We start from the raw sequence: 23,362 nt of genomic DNA, 5'->3' as shown, positions 1-23,362 counted from the left end.
AGAGAGAACCCTCCCCCTTAAAAAAATTATTAATGGAATATCTATTAATGAACCATCACTTTTAATGAACCAACTTCGAATGGACGATTAATGTGTATGTATTTATAAATTGTAATATCAACATCTTCTTCTTTTATCACCAAGGACTCAATGATAAAAACATTGGCCCTACGATCTTTTTTGTATTTCTCTAACCTTCTTCACCTAAATTTTGAACAGAAAAGGTGGGGGTGGGAGTCAAATCTGTATGTGTTTGCTGCACCTTTACGATTGCTGCTGATGATTAATTAATAGAAGGGCCTATATAGAGATAGCTTCACATCATGAAAAATGGACAATCGTGAAGAATCAGATATTTGATGGGGAGGGGATGGAATTTGAGAGATAGTACATAGTTTGACAGTAGCAAGGAGTGCAAGGGAAGGGTTTTTTTTTTTTTTTTTTTTTTTTTTTCTGACAATGGATAGAAATAAACCGAAGAATATAACTATTTTTCAAGATTTTTTCGAATGGGATTATTAATGCAGAAATAATTTTGAAAATCAATAAACTTTGGCTCAATATATATACTTTAAAATGGTGGAAATTGGTGGTAGAATTTGTAATTGTGTACTTTTACTGTTTTTGGTTGGCCAAACAAGGAAGGAATCTTGAGTTGGCAGCAGTTACTTCAATCACTACATGAGAAAAAGTTATATATAATTTATTAAAAAAAAAAAAAAAAGTTATATGGAATTGAAATTCAATGGACATTATGTAATAGTCCTCATAGTCCCTCCCATAGACTTGCATGTCAAGTTTCGACCAGACAAACAAAAAGAATGATAGAAAAGATGGAATTTCATGCAAACCCATTTCTCACTCTAGTTGAACCTTTTCCATTTTTTTTAAAAAAATTCCCTTAAATCTTTTGAAGTTACTCTGAGTCCTAGAACTTTACCCTTTTGCAGGAAGAGAAGTCTCTGGTTAGCTGTACTCAAATATATATATGAAGAAAGAAAGTATTAGCATTGGGGTCCTTCACCGTATAAAATCTTTCATTTGATTCAATGAGCATTAAATTGGTTTTGGTTTTCTCTCTCTACATTTATATTAGTACTCTTACCTAACATCTACATCTTCTTCATTCATGGTTTGATCACAAATAATTCTGGCCGCCAGAAAAGAGAAGAGAAGGAAAGAAGAAAAATAGAAGGCGGTGGAGCTGCAAATTAAAAGGAGGTTATGTTAAGCTGGCATGCACGTACTCAAAAGCAAGTCTTATGACTTAAAGATGTCATACCCCTTTCCGTCCATAATACATTCTTTTATTTATTTATTTTTGGTAAACCAGTCCATAACACATTCACTAACAAAAAAAACTGAGATAGGTTCCCTCACCTGTTACACCCTCAAATGTAAATAATGAGTCGGATGTTTGTTTATCTATTTCATAATTCCATGGTTTACCAAACCTCGATTTTCATGTTGTAATTTGCGTAGGATACTACATACCAGGTTTGAGCATAGTAGAATGGGCTTATTGTTTTTTGACAGGAAGAAGACTTACTTTTTTTGCTGCTAGATTTCAGTCTGTTTCGATGGAACTGGAGCCGATTTTGTATAGTATTAGAACTGGGCTGGATCAAACATCAATTTTGGGCTTGCAGATCCAAGAAGTGTGGTGTTCTTATCCTATGATCGACGATGTTCTTCCCTCTCCAACCAAATCAGCTTGGCCCTTGTAGCATCTTAAAGATCTACTATATATTTCTGACTTGTATTGTAACATTAAGTATATAGTTCATGGAGATCCTTTTTGTATAATTATAGTGGTGAACTTGGTTCGTAATGCTTTGACCAACAAAACTGTATATATTTCCTTATCTTAATATAACTTTTTTTCTTTTACCAAAAAAAAAAAAAATCTGAGATAGGCAGAATCCGGGATTGAGCTCCTTTACTGCACACACAGCTAGTAATGTAGACAAGTTTCTTTTTGGACGGTTTGGATTGAGTTGGGAAAATTGAGCGTAGTAGTACACATATGGTGTGGAGGAGTATTTTGAAATTTCAAAATTCGAATTTTCAAGTTCGATCCAGGCCGTCCAAAAAGAACTCATCTACATGGCGAACTGTGGTGCCACGGCACAAGATGTGTCGGCGCACCCCTGGAACCCGATCCAGAAGCTGCAGAACACAGTAAAAGGCTATCCCAAGAATTCCATCTCCTATCCACCAAATCTCGAGGGGTCTTTTTCTTAACATATGATTTGGTCAAGTCCTCCGAGTTGTAAGTGCTATTGCCGCTTTTGATATTTTTTGAGCGCAGAGGGTTGAGTGTCCCCACACGCTCTTCCGATCGCCAACACCACCCCCATTAAATTGCCTCAACTGCTTTCTTCCTCCTCCCTTCCTTCCCCGAATTCTATTCATCCCCCCCCCCCCCCCCGCCCGCCCCCCACCTGCCACCTGCGCCCATACTTATATCACTGCCATTTCTAATTTCAATCCACTCGATCCCAACTTTAATTTGCAGAGGTTCAGTTACTTTGCTACTCACCCCTCCCTCCAACCCTCATTCTTCTTCTTCAATAATCCATCCAAGCAATAAGCAGTGGTGAGGCACTTACTTTGGCTTCCTCCCTTTCTAGTTTCTCCATCCCCTTGTACAGTTGTATGTACTGCATAGTATATATCCTCTCCTTATTCTCTTTCTAGTTTCCAACTTGATCTAGTGGGGACTGGCGAATCATAATAACATCTGTAAACTAATGTTAATGGCGCCGCGGCGTCCCATTTCCACCATCAGCCTCCTCTTCTTGGTCCTCCTCCTCCTCCTCCTCCTCTTCTCTTCTCTCTCTTCATCCCCACTCGTTGTCGCAGATGATTATCTGCAGGCCGAGTGCTTCAATGTTCCATCTTCAGATTTCATAGCTTCTGTCAAGTCCACTATTGACGTTGTGCGCAAGGTCACCTCTCTGGTTTCCAAGTTCGCCAATGCCTTGTACGATTTTCGTCTTTCCACTGCCATCAACGACTGTGTGGATTTGCTTGATTTCTCTGCCGACGAGTTGAGCTTGACCCTCTCTGCATCACAGAATCCCTCTCGTAATGAACATTCTTTTTTTTTCGATAAACTTACAAAGTGTTCTTGAGCTGTTATTGATTCTCTAAAACAACGTTTTGTTTTGTTTGTGACGACAGAGAAGGATAGTAGCACGGGAAATCGGGTATCGGACATGAGGACATGGCTGAGCGCCGCACTCGGCAATCAAGACACCTGCATGGAAGGATTCCAAGGAACCTCCAGTTTCGTGGAGGGGATCGTCGGTGGGAGCCTTGGGCAAGTCACTTCCCTCGTGTCTGACCTGCTCGCAATGCTACGACCACATGATACCCATTTTCATGGAACGACTACAGAGAAGAAGAAGAAGAAGAAGATGAAGTCATCGGGACCAGCGGGGAGGAAGCTTCTCGTGGTACCCGCAGAGGGCGACAATGGTGGTTTTCCGGCATGGGTTAAAACTGGAGAAAGGAGATTGTTACAGCAGCAACCATCACTGGGAGTGTCAGACGCAGACGTCGTTGTGGCGGCGGATGGGAGTGGGAATTATACAAGGGTGATGCATGCGATTGAAGCAGCTCCTGATAATAGCACGCGAAGGTATGTGATTTACGTGAAGAAAGGTGTGTACAGAGAGAATGTGGATATCAAGAAGAAGAAATGGAACCTCATGATCATCGGTGACGGTATGGATCTCACAGTCATTTCCGGTAACCGCAGTTACGTTGACGGCTGGACCACCTTTCGTACTGCAACCTTTGGTAAGCTACGGCAACCCAACCCCCTTTAACTTTTGCTTTAAAACCATGCATACAAGTCTAGAATTAATAGGAATCTCATAAAGGAGGACAATAAATTTTATTTGGAGGAGGGGGGGGGGGGGAATACTAGTACAATAGTATGTCTACGATGTCGGATCTGGCTCTCCGGCAGTGGCGGGAGTCCAGCTCCAGTAAAAACAACCAAAAACAGGGGTGGGGTTTTGGTCATTTCATGGGAGTCACTTGGGTCCCACCCATGAAATGATCAAAACAACCCTTGTTTTGCTGGACTGGTCCCTCAAGCTCCGGCCGGATCTTTATCTCCTCTAGTTTAAACAGTTTCTCTAACAACGGGGCTATCCTACCTCTGCCAGCCTGAATACTTTGCTTGATAGGTCGAACAAAATACTGGAAGGACATAATTTTCCAACTCGCGCCATGGCTGGAGCCTGGAGCAGAGCTAAATTACTATGATGTCTACTTTATTTGTTTTTTTCTAAGGTGGAAGTGCAATACGCTTATAAGGAAGTATTAATGATATAAACCAATGAGAATTTATAATATATTTTGCTTTTGGTCAAATCAGTCAAACAAAAAAAACCATATGCCAAGTAAAGTATAAAATTGGCTAAATGTGTCGTCGTCGGTATTTGCAGCTGTCTCCGGAAGGGGATTCATAGCTCGGGACCTGACCTTTGAGAACACGGCTGGACCACAAAAGCACCAAGCGGTGGCTCTCCGATCGGACTCAGACCTGTCGGTGTTCTTCAGATGCGGAATCAGGGGATACCAGGACACCCTCTACGCCCATTCCCTCCGCCAGTTCTACCGCGAGTGCCACATCACCGGCACCGTCGATTTCATCTTTGGTAACGGTGCGGTCGTCTTCCAGAACTGCCAGATACTCGCCAAGAAGGCCCTCCCGGATCAGAAGAACTCTATTACCGCACAGGGCAGGAAGGACCCGGGACAGAACACCGGATTTTCCATCCAATTCTCGAACATCTCCGCCGACTCCGATCTCCTAGCTGCCGGTGTCAACTCCACCCTTACCTACTTGGGCCGACCCTGGAAACTCTACTCTCGAACTGTCTTCATGCAGTCCTACATCAGCAGTGTGGTAAGGCCCGAAGGGTGGTTGGAGTGGCAGGGGAACTTCGCCTTGGACACCCTCTTCTACGGGGAGTACAGGAATTATGGGCCCGGGGCCGCTCTGGGTGTCCGAGTGAAATGGCCTGGATTCCGCGCCATCAATGACTCCACCCAAGCTTCTAATTTCACTGTCGCTCAGTTCATCGACGGCAATATGTGGTTGCCTTCCACGGGCGTCAAATATACCGCCGGTTTGACAACTTAAAGTTTTGTGCATTATTTTATTTATAAAAGTCCTCCTCCTCCTCCTCGATCGTCACTCCTCAGTTCTCATATTTATTTTTATTTTATTCATTTAACTCATTGCCACCCTCTCTCTCCTCTTTGTCTTTCTCTTTGTCTTTGTAGTGTGAATCATTCTTTCTTCTTTTGTCTTTTGGGTTGTAAGTTATTGAGATAATCCCAAATGGGCTGTGAAGGCTCAAGAGACCACCCCACCCCCAACCTATTGGTTTTAAGATAGAAACTTAATAATACAAGTTAACTAACAATACTCACAGCCGCGTGATTCAAAATGGAAATCGGAACAGACATTTCCCTGCAGGTAGAGTTGCAGAAAGAAATATGAGTCTTAATTAATTCTAGACACCAAATCCAGCAAGAGAGAAACCGTGTCATATATAGTTGTACCTCTCCATTGACACTCGTTCCTCCGAAGACCCAGGCGGCTCTTTGCTCGAACTTGAACTTGATTTCTTCCCAATACTCTGTTCTAGAGAGAGAGAGAGAAAGAGAGAGAGAGAGAGAGAGAGAGAGAGAGAGAGAGAGACGTTAAAAAATAGAAGCTGGGAGATCAAGAAAGAAAGAGATACAACAACTCAACTCATAATTAGTAGTAGATTATGACGCGGTTTGGACACTAATCTTCATGTCTGATTTCGACCTTCAACTTCATATTAACTCAAAGCCATGGATCTACTACATTACTGCTGTTTAACTAAACCAACAGCGAAATTTTCCCTTTCTTCTCCATAGGTATGTAGTTACCATAATTTCCCCTCCCCCTTCTCTTTGAAGGTCGTCACATCATAATAATGAACAAGTTCAATACTGGTGGCTAAAGACACACAACCAGAGCACTTAAAACTGTTAAATCCCATACTCTTTCCCTTCTTCCGCCATGATTGAGAGCAGGTTGGCTGTCTAGAATTTATATTGACAAAAAAAGAGGAAAAATGATTAACATTTCTTTAATTAATTAAAGGGGTAGCCATTGTGAATGAGATTTTAGGGGGAATAAGGGCTTTGGTGTTATTTTGATTTTGGGTGAAGTACACCTGAGATGCCCAATCTTTGTTAAAAAGACTTTTAAGGTATCGCCGATAGTCTTGGAAGGCCACGATCAATTCAATACTCGTTGTTCATAGATGAACTGGCAACAATTGTTAACGTCTGACGATAGTTAATTCTGCTTCCCTTCTCCCAATCTTACAATTCTCTAAATCCATAAAAAATAAAAAAAATAAATCCGTTTCACATACACTTGGAGAAAGAAAAGAAAATGATGTATACACCATGTCAGGAATTCAGCAGCAGCAAGTGGGTTCCTACAGATTGCTCGTCTGTTCCATTTTTGTATGAGTTTCGATCGGGATTGCAACCTAAACCGAATCGCTAGTATTGGATGGTGATGGTCGCAGTGACGGAAGATCGATCCTTTTATCGAAGCAAGAGGCGCATGAGCCCTGTTATTTCTGTCTTGGCCAGCGCCAAAGTCGAAAGGGAGATGGAGAAGGAGATGTGCGGCAATTCAGACGGATTACATGCATTACAACAAAATGAGGAATCCGTCTGATCTGGAAATCAACCGATTAACAGGAGCTTGCAATGGACTCTCGGACTATTGGAGGAAATAGTGGCCGAACAAGAGAACCATAGACAGCAGCAATGGTTTCAAGACGGTGGAGAGCAGAGGCAGCAACATTAATGGACGTTGGTGATGGTAGTGGTGCTGATTTTTTTTAAATAGAAAAGACTGATACGGGAAGTTGTAGGAGTGGGCGAAGTCCAGGGATGCACAATGATGGGGAGTTGCAATGGGGTTGGACGGATAGAAGCGAGGCTTTGAACTGGGGATCGACATGAAACCTGAGGACCGAGGGGCCGGGGTGGACACAAGGCGGTGGAGTTTAGATTCAGAGGAGTTCAGAGGTGGTGGGATTCTTTGAGAATAGGGTGTGTCGTCAAGGAAGCAATGGAACGAACAACCAATAGAATGGCAGAAACCTCGATCAAGAAGGAATGACGGACTGATCAGTCGTCAATCAATGGTAGAACAGCATGGAGGTTGTACCGTCAAGGAAGCGGTGGAAGAGGACAGTGGAATTGACGGTGGGGTGAAGGGTGGAAGGGGAAAATTTTTTACTGCTACACTACAAGGTTGGCAGCCAAGGAAATGGAATAATTCAGTTTTCTTTTGGGTTCAGTTTTCCTAGGTTTTAGTATTTTTGAAATACTTTTTAAGATCCTATTTTCTTGACTGCCAGCCTTGTGCTATTAGTGTATTAGCAAAATTTCATACGACTGAGAAGGATAAATTTGAAAATATATTAATTTTAAAATAGAACTAACCCAACAAAAGACTCCAACATCCCTTTTGAAAAAAATGGGTATATGAAAAGTCCTTTTAACAAAGAATATTGCATAGAAGGAACATTCCTTATACAAGGTAGCAGCAAAATTTCATCTTTAAGGACTTCGATTGTTGGTATGATTTCTACCAAAGACATTGAAATAGAGCCTACTTGTGATAAATACCTTGTTTGGGACTTTCTCACTAGAATAACTAAAAGATCCGTTATTTCTAACGCTTGTAGACTTCGAATTTGATAGAAAGAGGCGAAATGAACAAATTTTATGCTGATTCAAATAAAGAAAAATCAGATTTGATGAAGGACCATACCCATCAACTCCTGCTACTACAAGGAGTTGCTGTGCTTAGAGGCCTTACTCGATCTGATCTCTGATTTGATAGATATTAGTAGATGTGAATAACGAAAAGGGGCGTTGTTTTTTGGGTGGGACACAAAAGAAGTCAGATTTGATGAAAGTATTAAAACCTAGTTAATTTGAACATGGGAATTCTAATGTGGAGCAACTCGAAAGGCTGTTCTACATACTCTCACCATTGACTCTATATGTTGCATTCGAGAATCCATTTGAAGACAAACAATCTCCCCTAATGGTAATATTATATATCAACACGAAAAACAACAAAGCATACAATGCCTCGAGCCACCCTAATTTTTCAAATTTCTACTTTACTCCATCGATTCTTTACGATGACTCAAAGGAGTGGGGGACTTATGATATATATAGAATCTAATATCCAATGGCATAAAGACACGTGTAATAAGGTCGAACTAAAGAATGGTTCGAGAAATAAGAACCCACAATCCGATCGGATCCTTAGAGAAATAAGAACCCACAACCCGATCAGATCTTTAGCCATAACCTCACGTCGGAACCATGCGTAAGGAACTTTACACGTGGCCTGCCTAAGGGTGTCAATGGGTCAGGTTGGGCCGGGCCTACCCTTAATCCTAACCCAACCCTAGGGACCTTAACATAAACCCTAACCCAACCCAACCCTGCTAGGGCCTAAGAAACCCTCAACCCAACCCGACCGTGCCAGGGTTTCCCCTAACCTGACCCGACCCTGATTGACCCTGCCCCTGACCCTGATTTTGACCCTGATTTTTGTTTTTAATCCCATGAAATTAATTCATGTCTATATGAAAAAAAAAATTCATTGAGGAAAATTCATTTAACAATATGAGATCCATCCAAGTAAAACAGAGGAATTCTCCTATCTCAGGCACATTGAGGAAAACAGTCAAACGAGACAAAACAGTAACGAAATCTCAATAAATAATTTCATTTGTATAAAAGAAGAAGAAGACAATAAACATAAGATTAAAAGGGGAAAAATCGGAAATAATTTAAATGGGAAGAAATAGAAACCCCAACGTCGGACCTTGGGTCTCTGCAACTACTTCCTCGGCTCCACTCCTCCGATCCTAGCCGGAGTTTCGGTACAAGCTACGCTAAAACTCAGGATAAACCAAGAGAATGATCATCAGAAAAGAGGAAAAATCAGAAATAATTTCAATGTAACCAGAGAATGCCAAATATAATCGGATCGGACGAAACGGATGGTTAGTCCGTCGGCGGAGGACAGAATAGCACTACTTAGTAAAGAGCAGATTGCTGGCGATGACTTGCCGCCCATGGTTGGCTACTTTTGATCTCGTTTGATTGATTCCCCATAGGTGAAAGAATGCTTTAAGCTCCACTCATTCTCTTGTGTCTTGCGTGCCATAGACTTCAGCAGATCATTCTTCATATTTTGAATTTTGAAATTCTTATTCATTCCGTGGTCCTTTCGAACCAGATATTTCAAAACCTGCTGGAATTGAAAAAGAAAATTCCTGCCCACCCACCGCCCTTGCTTAGTGCTTTGTATGAGCGGAAAAGAATGCTAGATATAATCGGATCGGTCTCATTCAACAAGTAAACAACAGAAGGAAATAAACACAGATTTGAGTACCTGGACTCGGAGTGATTTATCGTCAAGAGAATCGAAGGCTCGAAGCAGCTAGCCAGCTACAAGGATGTGAGGCCTGTGAAGGAACTCATTCCTCAGGGAAGGAGGAAGAGGAAGGCAGCGAGCGGCGTCGATCTTGATGAACTTGAAAAGTGAAAAGTGAAAATTGAAAACGGATTTAGGGTTTAACCATCTTTAGGGCTTTTTTGTCGGACCAGGATCCTCTGCAGTACCAGCGGGGCGGCAGTGCACATCCGACGATACAGCAGAGGCCACATGGCACACATGGCCCACATGGTTTCTGCTGTGCCGTCCGATGTGCACCGCCGCCTCGCCATGTATTGCAGAGGATTTTAATTCCTTTTTTGTCTTTTCATTTTTAATTTTTCTTAGTTATACTTATATCTATAATATATATATATAATTATATATTTATAACTAATACAGGGCCAGCCCAAGCCCGAGGTGTTATCCCGAACCCGACCCGACCCTGCTAGGGTCAAATTAAAACTCAACCCTAACCCGCCCCTCGGGCTTACAGATCAGGGTTGGGTCCAGGCCGGGCTCAGGGTGGGTTCGAGTCAGCCGGGCATTATTGACACCCCTAGGCCTGCCAAGAGCACAATCACTAACAATACTGACAAATTTAGTTAATGGTTCCCGCTCGGATTTCCCGCCTAACTTGAGGAACATGTAACCCTAATGAGAAGAAGGGCATTGCAGACAATGTCATATAAAGGAGAAAAGAAAGGAGAGAGGGGGTAAGACTCTTAGGACTGTTCCATTGGTTGGGACCTTGAAGCTCTGAAACCAAGCTTTTTGTCTTTGCCCCTGTTAACTGTTGTTTTTCTCTAAGATCTAACTTAGGCATCGTAGAGTCCCCCCTGATACCCATTCTAGGGCAATCACCCTCTCTGTCTTTTGGTTCTATTGTGTGCAGGACGAAACCAGATCGCAAGAGGGAGATCTTGATAGCAACAAATTGGCGCCTACCGTGGGGCCGATCGGAAATTGGCAACGGAGGAAAGGGTTCGCCTACCATGAAAATTTGGAACGACAAAAGGAAGACAAGGCTACAATCAAGGAATGCATATCCTACTTCGACGGCAACCGACCTACAGCTGAACATTCTATGATCTGTGATTTCTCCCAACCTTAGCGACAATCGCCATGACCGCCCAAAGGAAACACTCCCTCTCAATGATGGAGTAGATCCCAAAGCTCCGGTCACTCAACTCAATTCGTTGCCATGGGAGAGAAACTGGAGCTCTTGATGAGAATAGTTCTATAGAACTGGAAACAACAGAGAAACAAGACTCATGCTCCTCATCCTCACCAGAGTTAGCATCAAGCAGAAGGGGACAACAAGTTAGATTCCAACGGATCTAGTGGATCTAGTGGAAACCACCACACCCTCCCTCATGAGCAACCAAATCCAAGGAATCAATCAAACCAAGACAAGTATCTCCAGAAGCATTCACAACCGCAAGTGTTACCCAGGAACAATCAACAACAAAGCAATCAGGAAGAGATCTTCCAACAAAGTATCCTACAAACGGAGAACGTACCAGCAAAAATTAGCCCAAAAAAATCCAAGAGCTACAATAATAAATGGAGACAACACTCTCTGATGAGATAATGAGGACCCCCTCCCTCATGGATTCAAGATGTTGTCGATCGAAAGCTACGACGGAACCTCAGATCCGGTGGAGCATCTTAAGAACTTGAAAACAATGATGCTACTCCACGGAGACTCAGATCCGATTATGTACAGAGCCTACCCCACCACGCTTACCTCCGGAGCCAGAGCTTGGTTCGACTGTCTAGAGCCAAGGTCAGTGATTAATTTTAATAAATTGGGAAATTTTTTTGTTGGAAACTTCTTGAGTAGCAGAAACTATAAGAAAAATGTTGCGAGCTTATCAACGATCAAGCAACAAAGAGGAGAACCTCTCCCCTCTTACTTGATGTGATTCAATAAAGAAGCCATGGAAGTGGAGAACCTTGACCCCATAACAAAGCTAAACACACTAAAGGAAGGGGTCATGAATACATTGCTTCGAGTCTCCATCGTGAAGAAAAGCCCAAAAACCATGGAAGACTTCATGGCTCGTTGTGATAAGTACATCAACGTAGTAGAAGCCTTAGCAGCTACCAATGAGCAGGAAGCTGGTCAGGACTCTAAAACGACAGACCCTTCCGACAAAGAGACAAGATCTGACTTCAGGAATAAGTATCGACCTGATATATACATAATCTAATATCTAATGGCATGAAGACACATGTAACAGGGTCGAACTGGAGAACGATTGGGAAATAAGAACCAACAACCCGGCCGGACCCTCAATCATAGCCTCACGCCGGAACCCTGCGTAAGGAACTTTACACGTGGCCTGCCAATAGCACAATTACTAACAATACTGACAAATTCGGTTAATGGTTTCTGCTCGAATCTCCCACCTAACTTGAGGAACATGAAACCCTAAGGAGAGGAAAGACATTGGAGACAACGTCCTACAAAGAGAAGAGAAAGGAGAGAGGGGGTAAGACTCTTATAACTGTTCCATTGGTTGGGACCTTGAAGCTCTGAAACCAAGCTTTCCGTCTCTGGTCTTGTTCACTAGTATTTTGCTCTGAGACTTAACTTAGGCATCGGAGAGTCCCCCCCCTCGGAACCCATTCCAGGGCACTCACCCTATCTATCTTCTGGTTCTATTGTGTCCACTACGGAACCATACCGCGAGAGGAAGATCTTGATAGCAACAAGTATTATCGATTATTTTCAAGAAATGCATTCTCCAATTTTTTTTATTATTTTTTTTTTATGAAACCAAGAAGGACTATATTACAAAGAAGAAGGTGTACAAGCATTTTTTTTGCCAGATTTTTGGCAATAGTCATACAGAACCCATTAGTAATAAGTCTAAACTGTACATCAAGTGTTAAGTTTGCTATATATAGATAACTATCAAACAAAAACCATGGCTATAGACATTTGGTTGGAGATGGAAGAGATTGAGTGATACATGGATATCACACCAAATTTCTTTCATCTTCAGCCCAATGGATACAGCATGGGTCAATCCTTGACGGATCGCAAAAATGTAATGTTTTTGTTCCATCGTTAGCAATAATGACCCTGCATCAAAAAACCTAAACTGTCCCTTAATTAAGATGAGAAAGGCCCAGCCAGCCATAGTTAGGCATTCTCCAATTTTTGAGAATGCTAATCTGCATTTGATTTCTAAGGATCCTCTATCCCAATTATATGCATTGTTTTGAAAGAGATATCATGTGTGGAAGAAATCAGACGACCTCATGGTCTGTGCAGGCCATAAAAAGGACCCTTTTTCTCAAAGGGCCAAAATATTTTCGTAAATCTGGGTGGGACAAGAAGAAAGAAGAAAATTTTTCTTCACGGTAAATGTCTGAAATACCCTTTCCATGGTTTCCGGACTCCTACACGAGCACCACAAAAGTGGTGCCCGAAAAGATATGTTCTTCAGTTATCTCTTCACCGTGGGTGGAGAGAAACCCGGGTAAGAAGAAAAAATAGGCAAAATTTAGCGGGAAGCATATGACCACACTCGTTAGGACTGAGAACCTAAGTCCAGGGGGGCCGGGGGGGTCTCCATCACCCGTTCCCCACCACCGTTTTTAACCAACTTTCAAATTGAGGTCCTCAAATTCCTCCAAATCCCTTCATTTAGAGATAAGTTTTAAGAACCAAAAACTAGGTATGAGAAAAAAGGCAAATTAGGAGAAGGAGAAGAATAAGAACAGCGAATTAAATTGAAGAAAAAGAAAAAGAAGGAGAAGAAGAATTGAAGAAAGGAGGAAGAGGTGAGAAGGGGGGGAAATTAAGGTAATTTGTTGGGCCTCTCGTCCTCTCTCTGCCCTAGGCCCTTAGGCCACATCTAAGGCAGAGAGACTTATTATTATTATTCTCTTTCTCTGACCTCCACGAACAACCCTAGCAATGGCGTTCCAAGACTTTGGGCTGTTATCGGAACGTCGAAAGGCTGAAAGAAAACAGAAGCTTAAAAAGAGGATCACGATTGGGGTAGCTGTGGGCTTCATTCTTTTCATCCTCGTTGCTTCCGGGGTTATGATCGTCTCTAAATCCAAAGATAATAATAGCAACAACAAGAATCAGAACGATGGGGATGGGAATGGGAATGGGAATGGGAATAAAAACGAAGGTGAATCAAGCAGCAGCAATGACATAGCAAAATGGAGTAAGGCAATCAAGATGATATGCGCACCTACGGATTACAGGAAAGCATGCGTCTCCAGCTTGTCTAAAGTGGAGAACAATTCCAGCTATTCTGCTTCTCGGCCTTTGGATCTCCTCAAGGCAGCCATAACGGTGATCGTGGACGAGGTGGGGAAGGCCGTCGACACCTCTTCCCGTTTTAAATTCAGCAATCCTGCGGAGAAGGATGCATTCGAGGACTGTAAGGTACTCCTTGCGGATGCCAAGGAAGAGTTACTGGACTCCATCTCCCAAGTGGGCAATGGCACCAACGTCAAAAATCTCCCCACAAAGTCACACGACCTCAACAATTGGTTGAGTGCTGTGATCTCCTACCAGCAGACCTGCATCGATGGGTTTCCTGACGGCGACTTGAAATCTAAGATGCAGAAGACCTTGGATTCTGTCAGGAAACTGACCAGCAATGCCCTTGCCATCGTCTCCGAGGTGAACTCCTTCTTCTCTGTCCTGCAGGTTCCGGGATTCGGAGGTCACCGTCGTCTTATGGGGCACCAGGAGAAGCTCACCACCACCACCTCCTCCTCCTCCTTGACGACACAATATGATGAGGATGGTCTTCCAATTTGGATGTCACTTGAGCATCGGAGGATGCTCAGAGGGAAGGGCGCCTCCTCCAAGCCAAAGCCTAATGCTGTGGTGGCCAAGGACGGGAGTGGACAATTTAAGACCATTTCAGAGGCATTGTTGGCCATGCCTAAAGCATACACTGGACGGTATGTTATCTGATCTGATGATCACACATGCATTCACATATGGCAGCGTTTGGTATGCATTCTAAGTCGATTTTGCATTCTCGGATGATAAAGATACTTGTTTTTATCGCCTATTTACCAATATAGTTTTCTTATAACACATGGGTTACATTGGAAAGTGATCTAAATTACACGTCATCCCCTAGTTTTCAAACGAAACTCAAATCATCCCCTGGTTTTTTGAAAATATTCATCCGTCCCCCTCTACAGTAACGGTATTAGTCAGACTGTTAGTTATTGTTAGTTTGCTTATTGGTGTGAAAGGACTATTTTACCCTTGTACTAAAACATTAGAATTAAATTTACAATACTACCCTTCAAATTCTATGTTTGGATATCAAGGATAGTTTAGGGATTTAAATTTATTTAACTGGCTGACAACATCACTTGACAACATAAAAATAAAACTAATGGTAGGGACTAATTTGTTATATTAGGGTCTAATATAGGGGTAGGGGGGGGGGACGGTGATTTGAGTTTCGTTTGAAAAACCAGGGGTGAGAGTGTAATTTAAAGCTAGTTAGAAGAGATTGAGACAATCTGGGAAAGCCAATATAGGGTTCCAAGAAGAGGGAAGGCTATATTGATCAATATCGTCCGAGAATACAAAATTGGCCTAGAATTCATTCCAAAAATGCATACCAAACACTGCTTAGATTGCTACTCTAAGTGACCTGAATCATCATCATCATCATCATCATCAAGTTAATTACTACTCAAGTTTCATTTCATTTTCCTTAATAATATAAGAAGAAATTAGCATTTGTATTAATGATTCATTCATGCATGCATGCTAAATTTGCTAAATTTACAATTAATTTGTTGAAAATTATTTAGTAAAACTGATATTATGATACAGATACGTGATATATGTGAAGCAAGGGATGTATGACGAGACTGTGACTGTGACGAAGAATATGGTAAACGTTACCATGTACGGAGACGGATCGAGAAAAACAATCGTCACAGGAAACAAGAACTTTGTTGATGGCGTTAGGACCTTCCAGACTGCGTCCTTCGGTATGCTAAATTGATGCTTTAATTAATTTTCTCCATTTGCATTTGAAGTCCAAAAACTTAAGCTATTAGATGGAAAAGCTCAACTGGCATAAGATTTTTTTTTTTTTTGGATGATCGTATGCATATATTAATATTGATGATGACAAGCGTCATGTATTATTGATGATGCGCGTGATGCTCTAATACCATGTTAGTTAGAGTGTCCATTAATTCAACAATGACCTGAACATCTAAACATTGCATGTTATCATTATCATTGATAATTAATATAACATTAGTTATTTTCCTTCAATCTTATTATATTAATTTTTTGTTTAAAATAATTGCAGTGGCATTAGGAGAGGGTTTCATAGGACAAGCCATGGGATTCAGGAACACGGCGGGTCCACAAAAGCATCAGGCAGTGGCCCTTAGAGTGCAAGCTGACCGTTCAATTTTCCTCAATTGTAGGATGGAGGGTTATCAAGACACACTATATGCTCAAACTCACAGGCAGTTCTATAAAAGCTGTGTCATATCTGGCACCGTGGACTTCATTTTTGGAGATGCAACTGCAATATTCCAGAATTGCTTGATCTTGATCAGGAAACCCTTAGACAACCAACAAAATATCGTCACAGCACAAGGAAGGGTCGACAAGCGTGAGACCACCGGAATTGTCCTCCAAAATTGCCGCATCCAACCAGATACAGACCTCGAACCCGTCAAAGCAAATTTCAAAAATTACTTAGGGCGGCCATGGAAGGAGTATTCCAGGACCATAGTCATGGAATCAACGATCGGTGATCTTATCCATCCAGATGGTTGGTTACCCTGGCAGGGAGACTTCGCTCTCAACACTTTGTTTTATGCTGAATACAATAACAAAGGACCGGGAGCTAGCCTTAGTGCCAGAGTCAAGTGGCCTGGCTATAAGGTTATTACCAAGAAGGAAGCCCAACTCTACACTGTGGAGCCTTTCTTGCAATCAAACTGGATCAAGGCCACAGGAACCCCTGTTAAAGTAGGCTTCTTTGCTTGAGGCCCAACTTTCACAACTGTTTGATGTTTTATCTAGAGCTTCACTTCTCCATCGCTGATATTAATGTCATGTTTAATTTGAGGATGAGAAACCAGAGTTTAATTAAAAAGGGAGTATACTGCATGCATGCATGCAGCAGATGGGCTTTTCACATTATTTTTCACTTGGGGGTGGTTTGGTTTGGTTTAGTTTGGAGTGAGATGTTTTTGACATTTTATTTTATTTTTTTTGTTGTTGTTCTATCTAATTAACTCTAACGAGGGGAAAGAGGATATACAACAAATGGGGGGAGCTAGGGGAACTGATGAAAATTCGAAAGAAGGTATTCTACAGTACTGAAAAACATGCAAAACAATTTTACATGGCTTGTAACTTATTTTTCTTTGTTTGATGTGTTTTTTCTTTTTATTATATCAAAAAACCACTTTTTATGAATAAATAAATAAATACTTTTTACGTGAAGAATATTGCATGTGATATTGAACAAACAACTAGAATGAAGCCCATCGAATACACAAAATTCTTAATTAGCCAAACCAAAATCTATAGAGAAAGAATTGAGCCCGTCGTTTGGGGAAGATGGGGGCAATTTGGTTATTTTATTCTTTAATTTTGATTTGATGGGTTTTAATCAGAGGGGCATTTTGGTCATTAGATTCCTTGAAAATAATGTCTAACATCCTAAATTATCGGATTGGACCAAAGTGTTACACTATTTTAAAAATAAGGGAGAGTTTGCAATTTGAAAAATTGTAGGGGAACATTTAGACAAATGGATATTTTCAAGGGGGGTATTTGTTAAAAACCCTATTATTATTATTATCTCTTCTATACACATTTCCCATTAAAAGATTTTTTTTTTTTTTTTTGGTGACATTCTTTTAATTGCCCTTAATCTTATTCGTAAGAGTTATTTAATGCAGTGGTAAAAATTGATTTTCAAAAAAATTGAGTTATTTGGATGCAATATTAAATGCAATTTTTATGTGAAGCTATAGGATTTAGCCTCATTGGAAAAAAAAAAAAAAAAAATACTATACTGAAAAGGCAAAATTAAGAGGAAGGTTTACCTTCCTTAGTTACAACATCATTTTTCCTTGGTTGAAATTCTAAAAAAAATGACAATTCAAATGCATACTCTTCAACTTGATAGTATTTGAAACACATAAAGAAAATAAATCGGCTTAGGTAAAAAAAAAAAAAAAAAAATCTACAAATAATGAAGGGGAAAAAAATTTCCATAAAACCCCAAAAAGCCCCGATCATGGAATATATGATACTTTACATACCAGATTGGTAGGTCACACTGACCTGTGGGAGCCAATCGTTTCCTTGGATAAGTGAGCCAACAGTAAACTGTCTTGCTTGAGGAAGGGTGAGTTTTCTCAACCCCTTCCACTTAACCCTATTCTTTGTTGAAGATCCGGGGCCGGAGTTTCTAAACTCAGCGTAGAAGATAGTGTTGGGAGGTGAATTCCCCATCCATGATAGCCACCCAGCAGGATTAATGAAGCTTCCCATTGTTGAACGCATGTATACGGTGGTTGAGTAATTCTTCCAAGGCCTTCCAAGATAACTGTTAACGGATGCCAAGTTTCCTGCTGGGGATATGGTGCAATTGTGTATGGAGATTCCAGTGTTTTGATTGGGATCAGATTTCCCTTGGGCTGTAATGGTGTTCTGTTGGCCAGTTAATGGTACCCTCGCCCATATATTACAATTCTGGAACACCACTGCTGCATTTCCAAAGATGAAGTCTACTGTCCCATAAATATCGCATTCCCGATAGAATTGGCGAAGTGAATGAGCATAGAGAGTGTCTTGGAATGCGTCGATGCGGCACCTGTAGAACACTGACTCGTCTGCTGCTGATAAAAGGGCAACTGCTTGTTGCTTGATTGCACCTGCTGTATTCCTGAATCCTATATCTCTTGCTATGAATCCTTTCCCGAACACAGCTGCAAGTACACTAACTAGTGTTAGAAAAGCAACGCCCAAAAATGGCGATATTGCAGAAAGAAGCGAAGAAAAAGAGAAGAACGCACAAATTAACACACAATCACACAAGATAAGGATTTTACGTGGTTCACCCTCAAGTAGGAAGGCTACATCTAAGACCGAGCGATAGAATGGTTTCACTCCTTCTCTAAAGAGAAATTATAGAACTCACATAATTCTCAGAAGAGATAAGGATACTTTATAAGAGAGAGCTAGCCCTAACCCAAAAAAGTATAGAATTGCACCTACAGACTCAAAAAACCCATCGGTCTGATTTGAACATGAACCCAAAATATGTCGAAATAATTATCGATTTGAAGGTCTCGATGAGTTCTACAGGCCATTCTGGCGCGTTTTGAAGGTGAAATGGCCCATCGAAGAATCACCATAACACTTTTTGGACTGAGATCAGACTTGTTTTCTTCTTTCAACCCTAAAATAAAATCAGTGGAATTGAAAGAGGAAAAAAAAAAGAAAAAACCAAAGAAAGGAAAAACTTACCAATTGTAGCACTTGAGAATGTGGGGGTGCCGTCGACAACATTGAGGCTACCGGAAACGACGGTAACGTTCATGCCATCACCGACCATCATTACATTCCATTTGGACTTGTCGACAATAACTTTCTCGGTGTAGACACCCTTCTTCACATGTATTAAAATCCTATTGCTGCTCTGCTCCGGCGCCGCCTTAAGTGCCGCGCCAATTGTGGTGTAGTTACCGGAACCATCTTTAGCCACAACCAATACCACATTAGCTGCCGTGCTGCTATTACTTTGGAGTAGCTTTCGATCCTTGGAAGTGAGCCACATCGGCATTGGGAGCTCATCACGATCACTACTCATCAAACGACGTCGTCGCAGATTGATGGAGGTGGCGATGTTGGATATTGCGGTAACAAGGGCGAGGCTATTGCTGATGAATTCAGTGGAGTTTACGGTATAGCGTGCCACGGTGGCCTGCAATTCCTGCGATGAATTCTCCAAGCCGTCAAGGCAAGTCTGTTGGGACGTCCCAGCTGCACTCAACCATGTCCTCAGATCATCTACCGCTTTAAGCATCGTGAGTTTATCCCAATTGGAGCTGTACAATGTGTCATTGAGGTGATGGATGGCCAGATCCACAAGTTCGATACAGTTCTCAAGAGCCGCTGCGGAAATCTGGTCAAGTGTGCCTTGGGATTGGAGCTGCGATACTTGGTCCGACACTTTGGATAGTTCGGTCAAGGCGACTTGAATGGATAACTTGGCCAGATTTTGGCCGTCGAAGTGACTGGAATTGGTTACCATGGCATAGAGGCTGGTGTAACAAGAATCCGGGTATAAGGTCACTTTACATGCCGCCTTGATGGAATCCGAAATTGATTGAGCAGCTCCACCACTGCTGCCTGAGTTACCAGAGGATGAGGCACGCGCACGAGAAGCAATTCCGATCCCAACCCCAACGATGACGGCGACAAGAACGATTGACGACAAGCTTATGATGACAATTCTCTTTCTAAATTTCCGACGAGCTTCCAGTCTCTCTTGTTCAGCTTCATCTATCTTCCCGTAGGCTTTCCACGAACCTGTACCTGAACACATCGACATCGTTTTCTTTTCTCTTCCTGCCCTCCTGTCTCTGTGCGTAGGACGGCAAGAAAGAGTCTTCCCGTCGCTCGGTCAGCTGTAGCCTGTATGGCTATATATGCGCTCGAAGATACAAATATAAATTTCTATTAGGATCCTGTAAAACATCCAGAGATACACACACAATAGAAGATGGGACAGCATTAATTTTATAATTTATAATGAATGCCGCGTGGTACTACGTGCGATCCACAACCCTAACCCAACATGCATATTCCACCAAACCTGCTTGGCTGCTTCCCGGCCCAATGAGAGTTTGAGGAAATTTGGAGTGCGTTCCATGTAAGTGGATACAACTAGGTAGTTGGATCCGTATATATATCAAAGGGATGAGCTAGCTAGCTAGCTAGCCACATCTTGATCTTGTTATTGATTTGATTAATTATATATCACAAGTAGTGACTATCCCAAAACTAACTAACTAACTTAGTAAATAATTGGGCAGATGTTCTCTATGCCGTAGCGTAGCTTACGTTCAGACATATGGACCTGTAATTTAGGGGGGTAGGGTGGCCATTTCATCCACTTCCATGTGTCTGGGTGCAGCCTGTGCCCCAATACAAAAAACATTTGGCCATAACCAACGGATTTCTTTCTTCTCCTTGTGACAATATTTTTGTAGTAGTACAAAAAGATCAACTGAAGAAGGGAAGCATGCAAAGGCTTGAGATCATTTGTCACGTACAGCTCATTGGCAGTCTCTCCAATGTTATCTATTATCACCGAGTATTGCCTACTTTAATAAATGTCTTTGTATGGCTGTCTCTCGTTCCAGGTCTAATTTTGATAATGTTATATTAGGGAGAGGGATGGGTATGCTAGTAGTATACCACATGCTAGCACCCTACATGTCTATCTCTCTTTTTTTCCCTTTAAAATGACTCCCTACACGTAAGGTGCTTGCATGCCCAACCTTTTCCATTATATTATCAACTAGTAGTGTGTTTTTTAAACGAAACAAATTAAGCAAATCTTGGGTAGAACTGAAAATGTTTTAGAGGCATATCGGATACCCGCTTCAACTTAAACTGTTTTCTTTTTGAAGGGTGTGACATAATGACAGGACTTTGGATCAATTGAACATGGCAGATGAGGAGTACAATATGTATGTACAACTATTGATATGGTTAATATGTCAGTTGGTATGTCATGACATGTGTGTGTGGCATGCAGCAGTGATGGCAGGCTCATACTAATATGTTCAACATGATTTTGTATGTTTATAGCATGTTAGGAGCATGATGGTGATGTGTTCATGCATGCATTATGATGTGGATGCATGGTCGTGATTATGGAAAAGATGGAATGCATGATATATGTATGTGATGCATGTGAGTGCATGATGAGCATGACAAATTATACATGAGGTATGATGGCACGTACAATGAATTGAATGGGCATGTTTTGATGATTTGGCACATGTAAGGATGTCAAACGGTGTGGTTTTAGTTTAACGGTCCGCTTCCAGCTCAGTGCACATTTTGCAACATAGAAATCAATACCGCATTGGATAAGAATCTATCAAAAATCATAATTGTTTTATGTTTTATATGTGGTGCAGTTTTATTGGTTTCTATTTAGTTTTCGTTATCCGATTAATGATCGATTTGTGTTCGATTGTAGCATTGGTTCACGTTCGATTTCACCTCTGTACCCTTTAATTCTATTTTTCTTGTCCTCGTTATGTGGGAGAGGGAAAGACGGGAGAAAAAACTTATTGTTGTCTACCGGTCAAAACTGATAGAGATTAGCCTTAGGGTTAGTTTTTTATACCTATATATGTTACCATGTAAGGACGTAACCCACCATGATACCAATGATGATGGTATCCATGGATAAGGATAAAATTATGGAATACAGTATGGGAGATGGTAACTATGGAAAAAGGATTAGAAAAAAAGATAACAAAATGTTAAGTAGTTAAGAAAAAAATTAAACTATGCCTCTTTTTTTTTTAGTTCTTCATTGTGTCCACGGTATCATAATCTATTAAAAAAAAAAAATCATCAATTATAAAACGGTTTTTATACGATTTTTATTCAGTTAATAATTAGTTTTTTGTTCTAAAACCAGAATCAAATTGGAAAGGAAATCTATGAAATCAAAACTGGATCAAATCTTTTGTGGTTCAATTTAATTCGATCATAAACGGTCAATTTCGATTCTATTTTGACACCCTTATATAGGCACATGTGGCATGTGGTCGGTAGTTGGGAAGTGTTCAAAATGGTGCATAAGTGACATTGTACACGTGTCAGATAGTGACTACTGGATATGTGATAGTTAGACAACATTATTGAGGTATCCGGGCAAAAGTGGCAGCACTTGACATTGTTATTCGATCAATGGCAAGCATGTGGAAGGATCAGGTGAAAGGTTTATGGGCTTTGAATAGCAAAGTCATAGGTCCACATTGATGTGTTAAAACCTTTGGATCCAATTTGGACAGGCCAAGTGACAGTTTGGGAAGAGCTCGGAACTAGAAAGTTGTAGGGCGTCGAGTCATTTTTCAATACAATTGGAATCGCGCTGATCCGAGTTCGTATGAAAGAGTCGTACAAGTGGTCTGGAATGGGGCAAACCTAAAGAGTTTGGAGATTTTTAATGAACTCTCTACCATTTTTCATTTTTCATTTTTCATTTTTCTGCAATGACAAATGGTTCCATTTGATTAAGTCCAATTCTCCAAGCCACATTAAAATGAAGAAATATTTTGGTGAAGACTGCATGTTTATGTTGTAGTGGAAACTCCATGTATTTTTTGAGTTACCTTCGAGATAAAATTTGGCTTTTCTCCAAATATGAAAATTGAACATCTCCGAGTTATCTTTCCAAGAAAATTGGATTACATCAATCTGCTATCGGATTGGAAAGTTATAGATTGTTCTTTTGGTAGGATACGTATGTTTCAGGATGCAGTTTTTGCACAAGCATCAGATTCAAGCTCTATTTTGAGATCTGTGCAATTCTGGATGGATAGTGAAATCATGAAAGCTGTAAAAAGCAAAAAAAAAAACTCAATCAAAGATCAAAAAAGAGAGTTATGATTTGATCTTTAGGCATGCCACATATGTGTAAAGAGAGAGTCTCAACGTATAATTCATGTTAATGATCAATTTGCCACCATCCGAAAACGGTCTACTAACATCCTCTCATTTTACGA

General features: G+C 41.1%; 3 protein-coding genes across 5 annotated transcripts; 2 read left to right on the top strand and 1 right to left on the bottom strand.

Moving 5' to 3' along the window:
* Positions 1-2,662: 2,662 nt before the first annotated feature.
* LOC122668583 (pectinesterase/pectinesterase inhibitor PPE8B) lies at positions 2,663-5,165 on the top strand. Of its 3 annotated transcripts, none has more exons than XM_043865129.1 (3): positions 2,663-3,090; positions 3,187-3,807; positions 4,464-5,165. In XM_043865129.1, the coding sequence occupies exons 1-3, from the start codon at positions 2,754-2,756 to the stop codon at positions 5,162-5,164; spliced, it is 1,659 nt and encodes a 552-aa protein (XP_043721064.1). In that variant the 5' UTR covers positions 2,663-2,753; the 3' UTR covers position 5,165. The 3 variants fall into 3 exon arrangements, with proteins under 3 accessions (XP_043721064.1, XP_043721063.1, XP_043721062.1); XM_043865128.1 differs by having other exon boundaries at positions 2,665-3,087; positions 3,181-3,807; XM_043865127.1 differs by having other exon boundaries at positions 2,665-3,090; positions 3,184-3,807.
* An 8,297-nt stretch (positions 5,166-13,462) lies between these two features.
* LOC122668794 (putative pectinesterase/pectinesterase inhibitor 45) lies at positions 13,463-16,574 on the top strand. Its single transcript, XM_043865326.1, has 3 exons — positions 13,463-14,494; positions 15,393-15,553; positions 15,883-16,574. Exons 1-3 carry the CDS (start codon positions 13,485-13,487, stop codon positions 16,572-16,574), a joined length of 1,863 nt encoding a protein of 620 aa, XP_043721261.1. The 5' UTR covers positions 13,463-13,484.
* Positions 16,575-17,855: 1,281 nt separating this feature from the next.
* On the bottom strand, positions 17,856-20,160 carry LOC122668793 (probable pectinesterase/pectinesterase inhibitor 46). The gene is made up of 2 exons (XM_043865325.1): positions 19,074-20,160; positions 17,856-18,532 (listed from the first exon to the last, which is right to left on the bottom strand). Exons 1-2 carry the CDS (start codon positions 20,158-20,160, stop codon positions 17,856-17,858), a joined length of 1,764 nt encoding a protein of 587 aa, XP_043721260.1.
* Positions 20,161-23,362: the final 3,202 nt, after the last annotated feature.

Source organism: Telopea speciosissima, chromosome 7 (assembly GCF_018873765.1).
Source record: "Telopea speciosissima isolate NSW1024214 ecotype Mountain lineage chromosome 7, Tspe_v1, whole genome shotgun sequence".
Taxonomy (NCBI): domain Eukaryota; kingdom Viridiplantae; phylum Streptophyta; class Magnoliopsida; order Proteales; family Proteaceae; genus Telopea; species Telopea speciosissima.
Note: the sequence above shows the minus strand (reverse complement) of the source record. Positions and strands in the feature narration are given on the sequence as shown.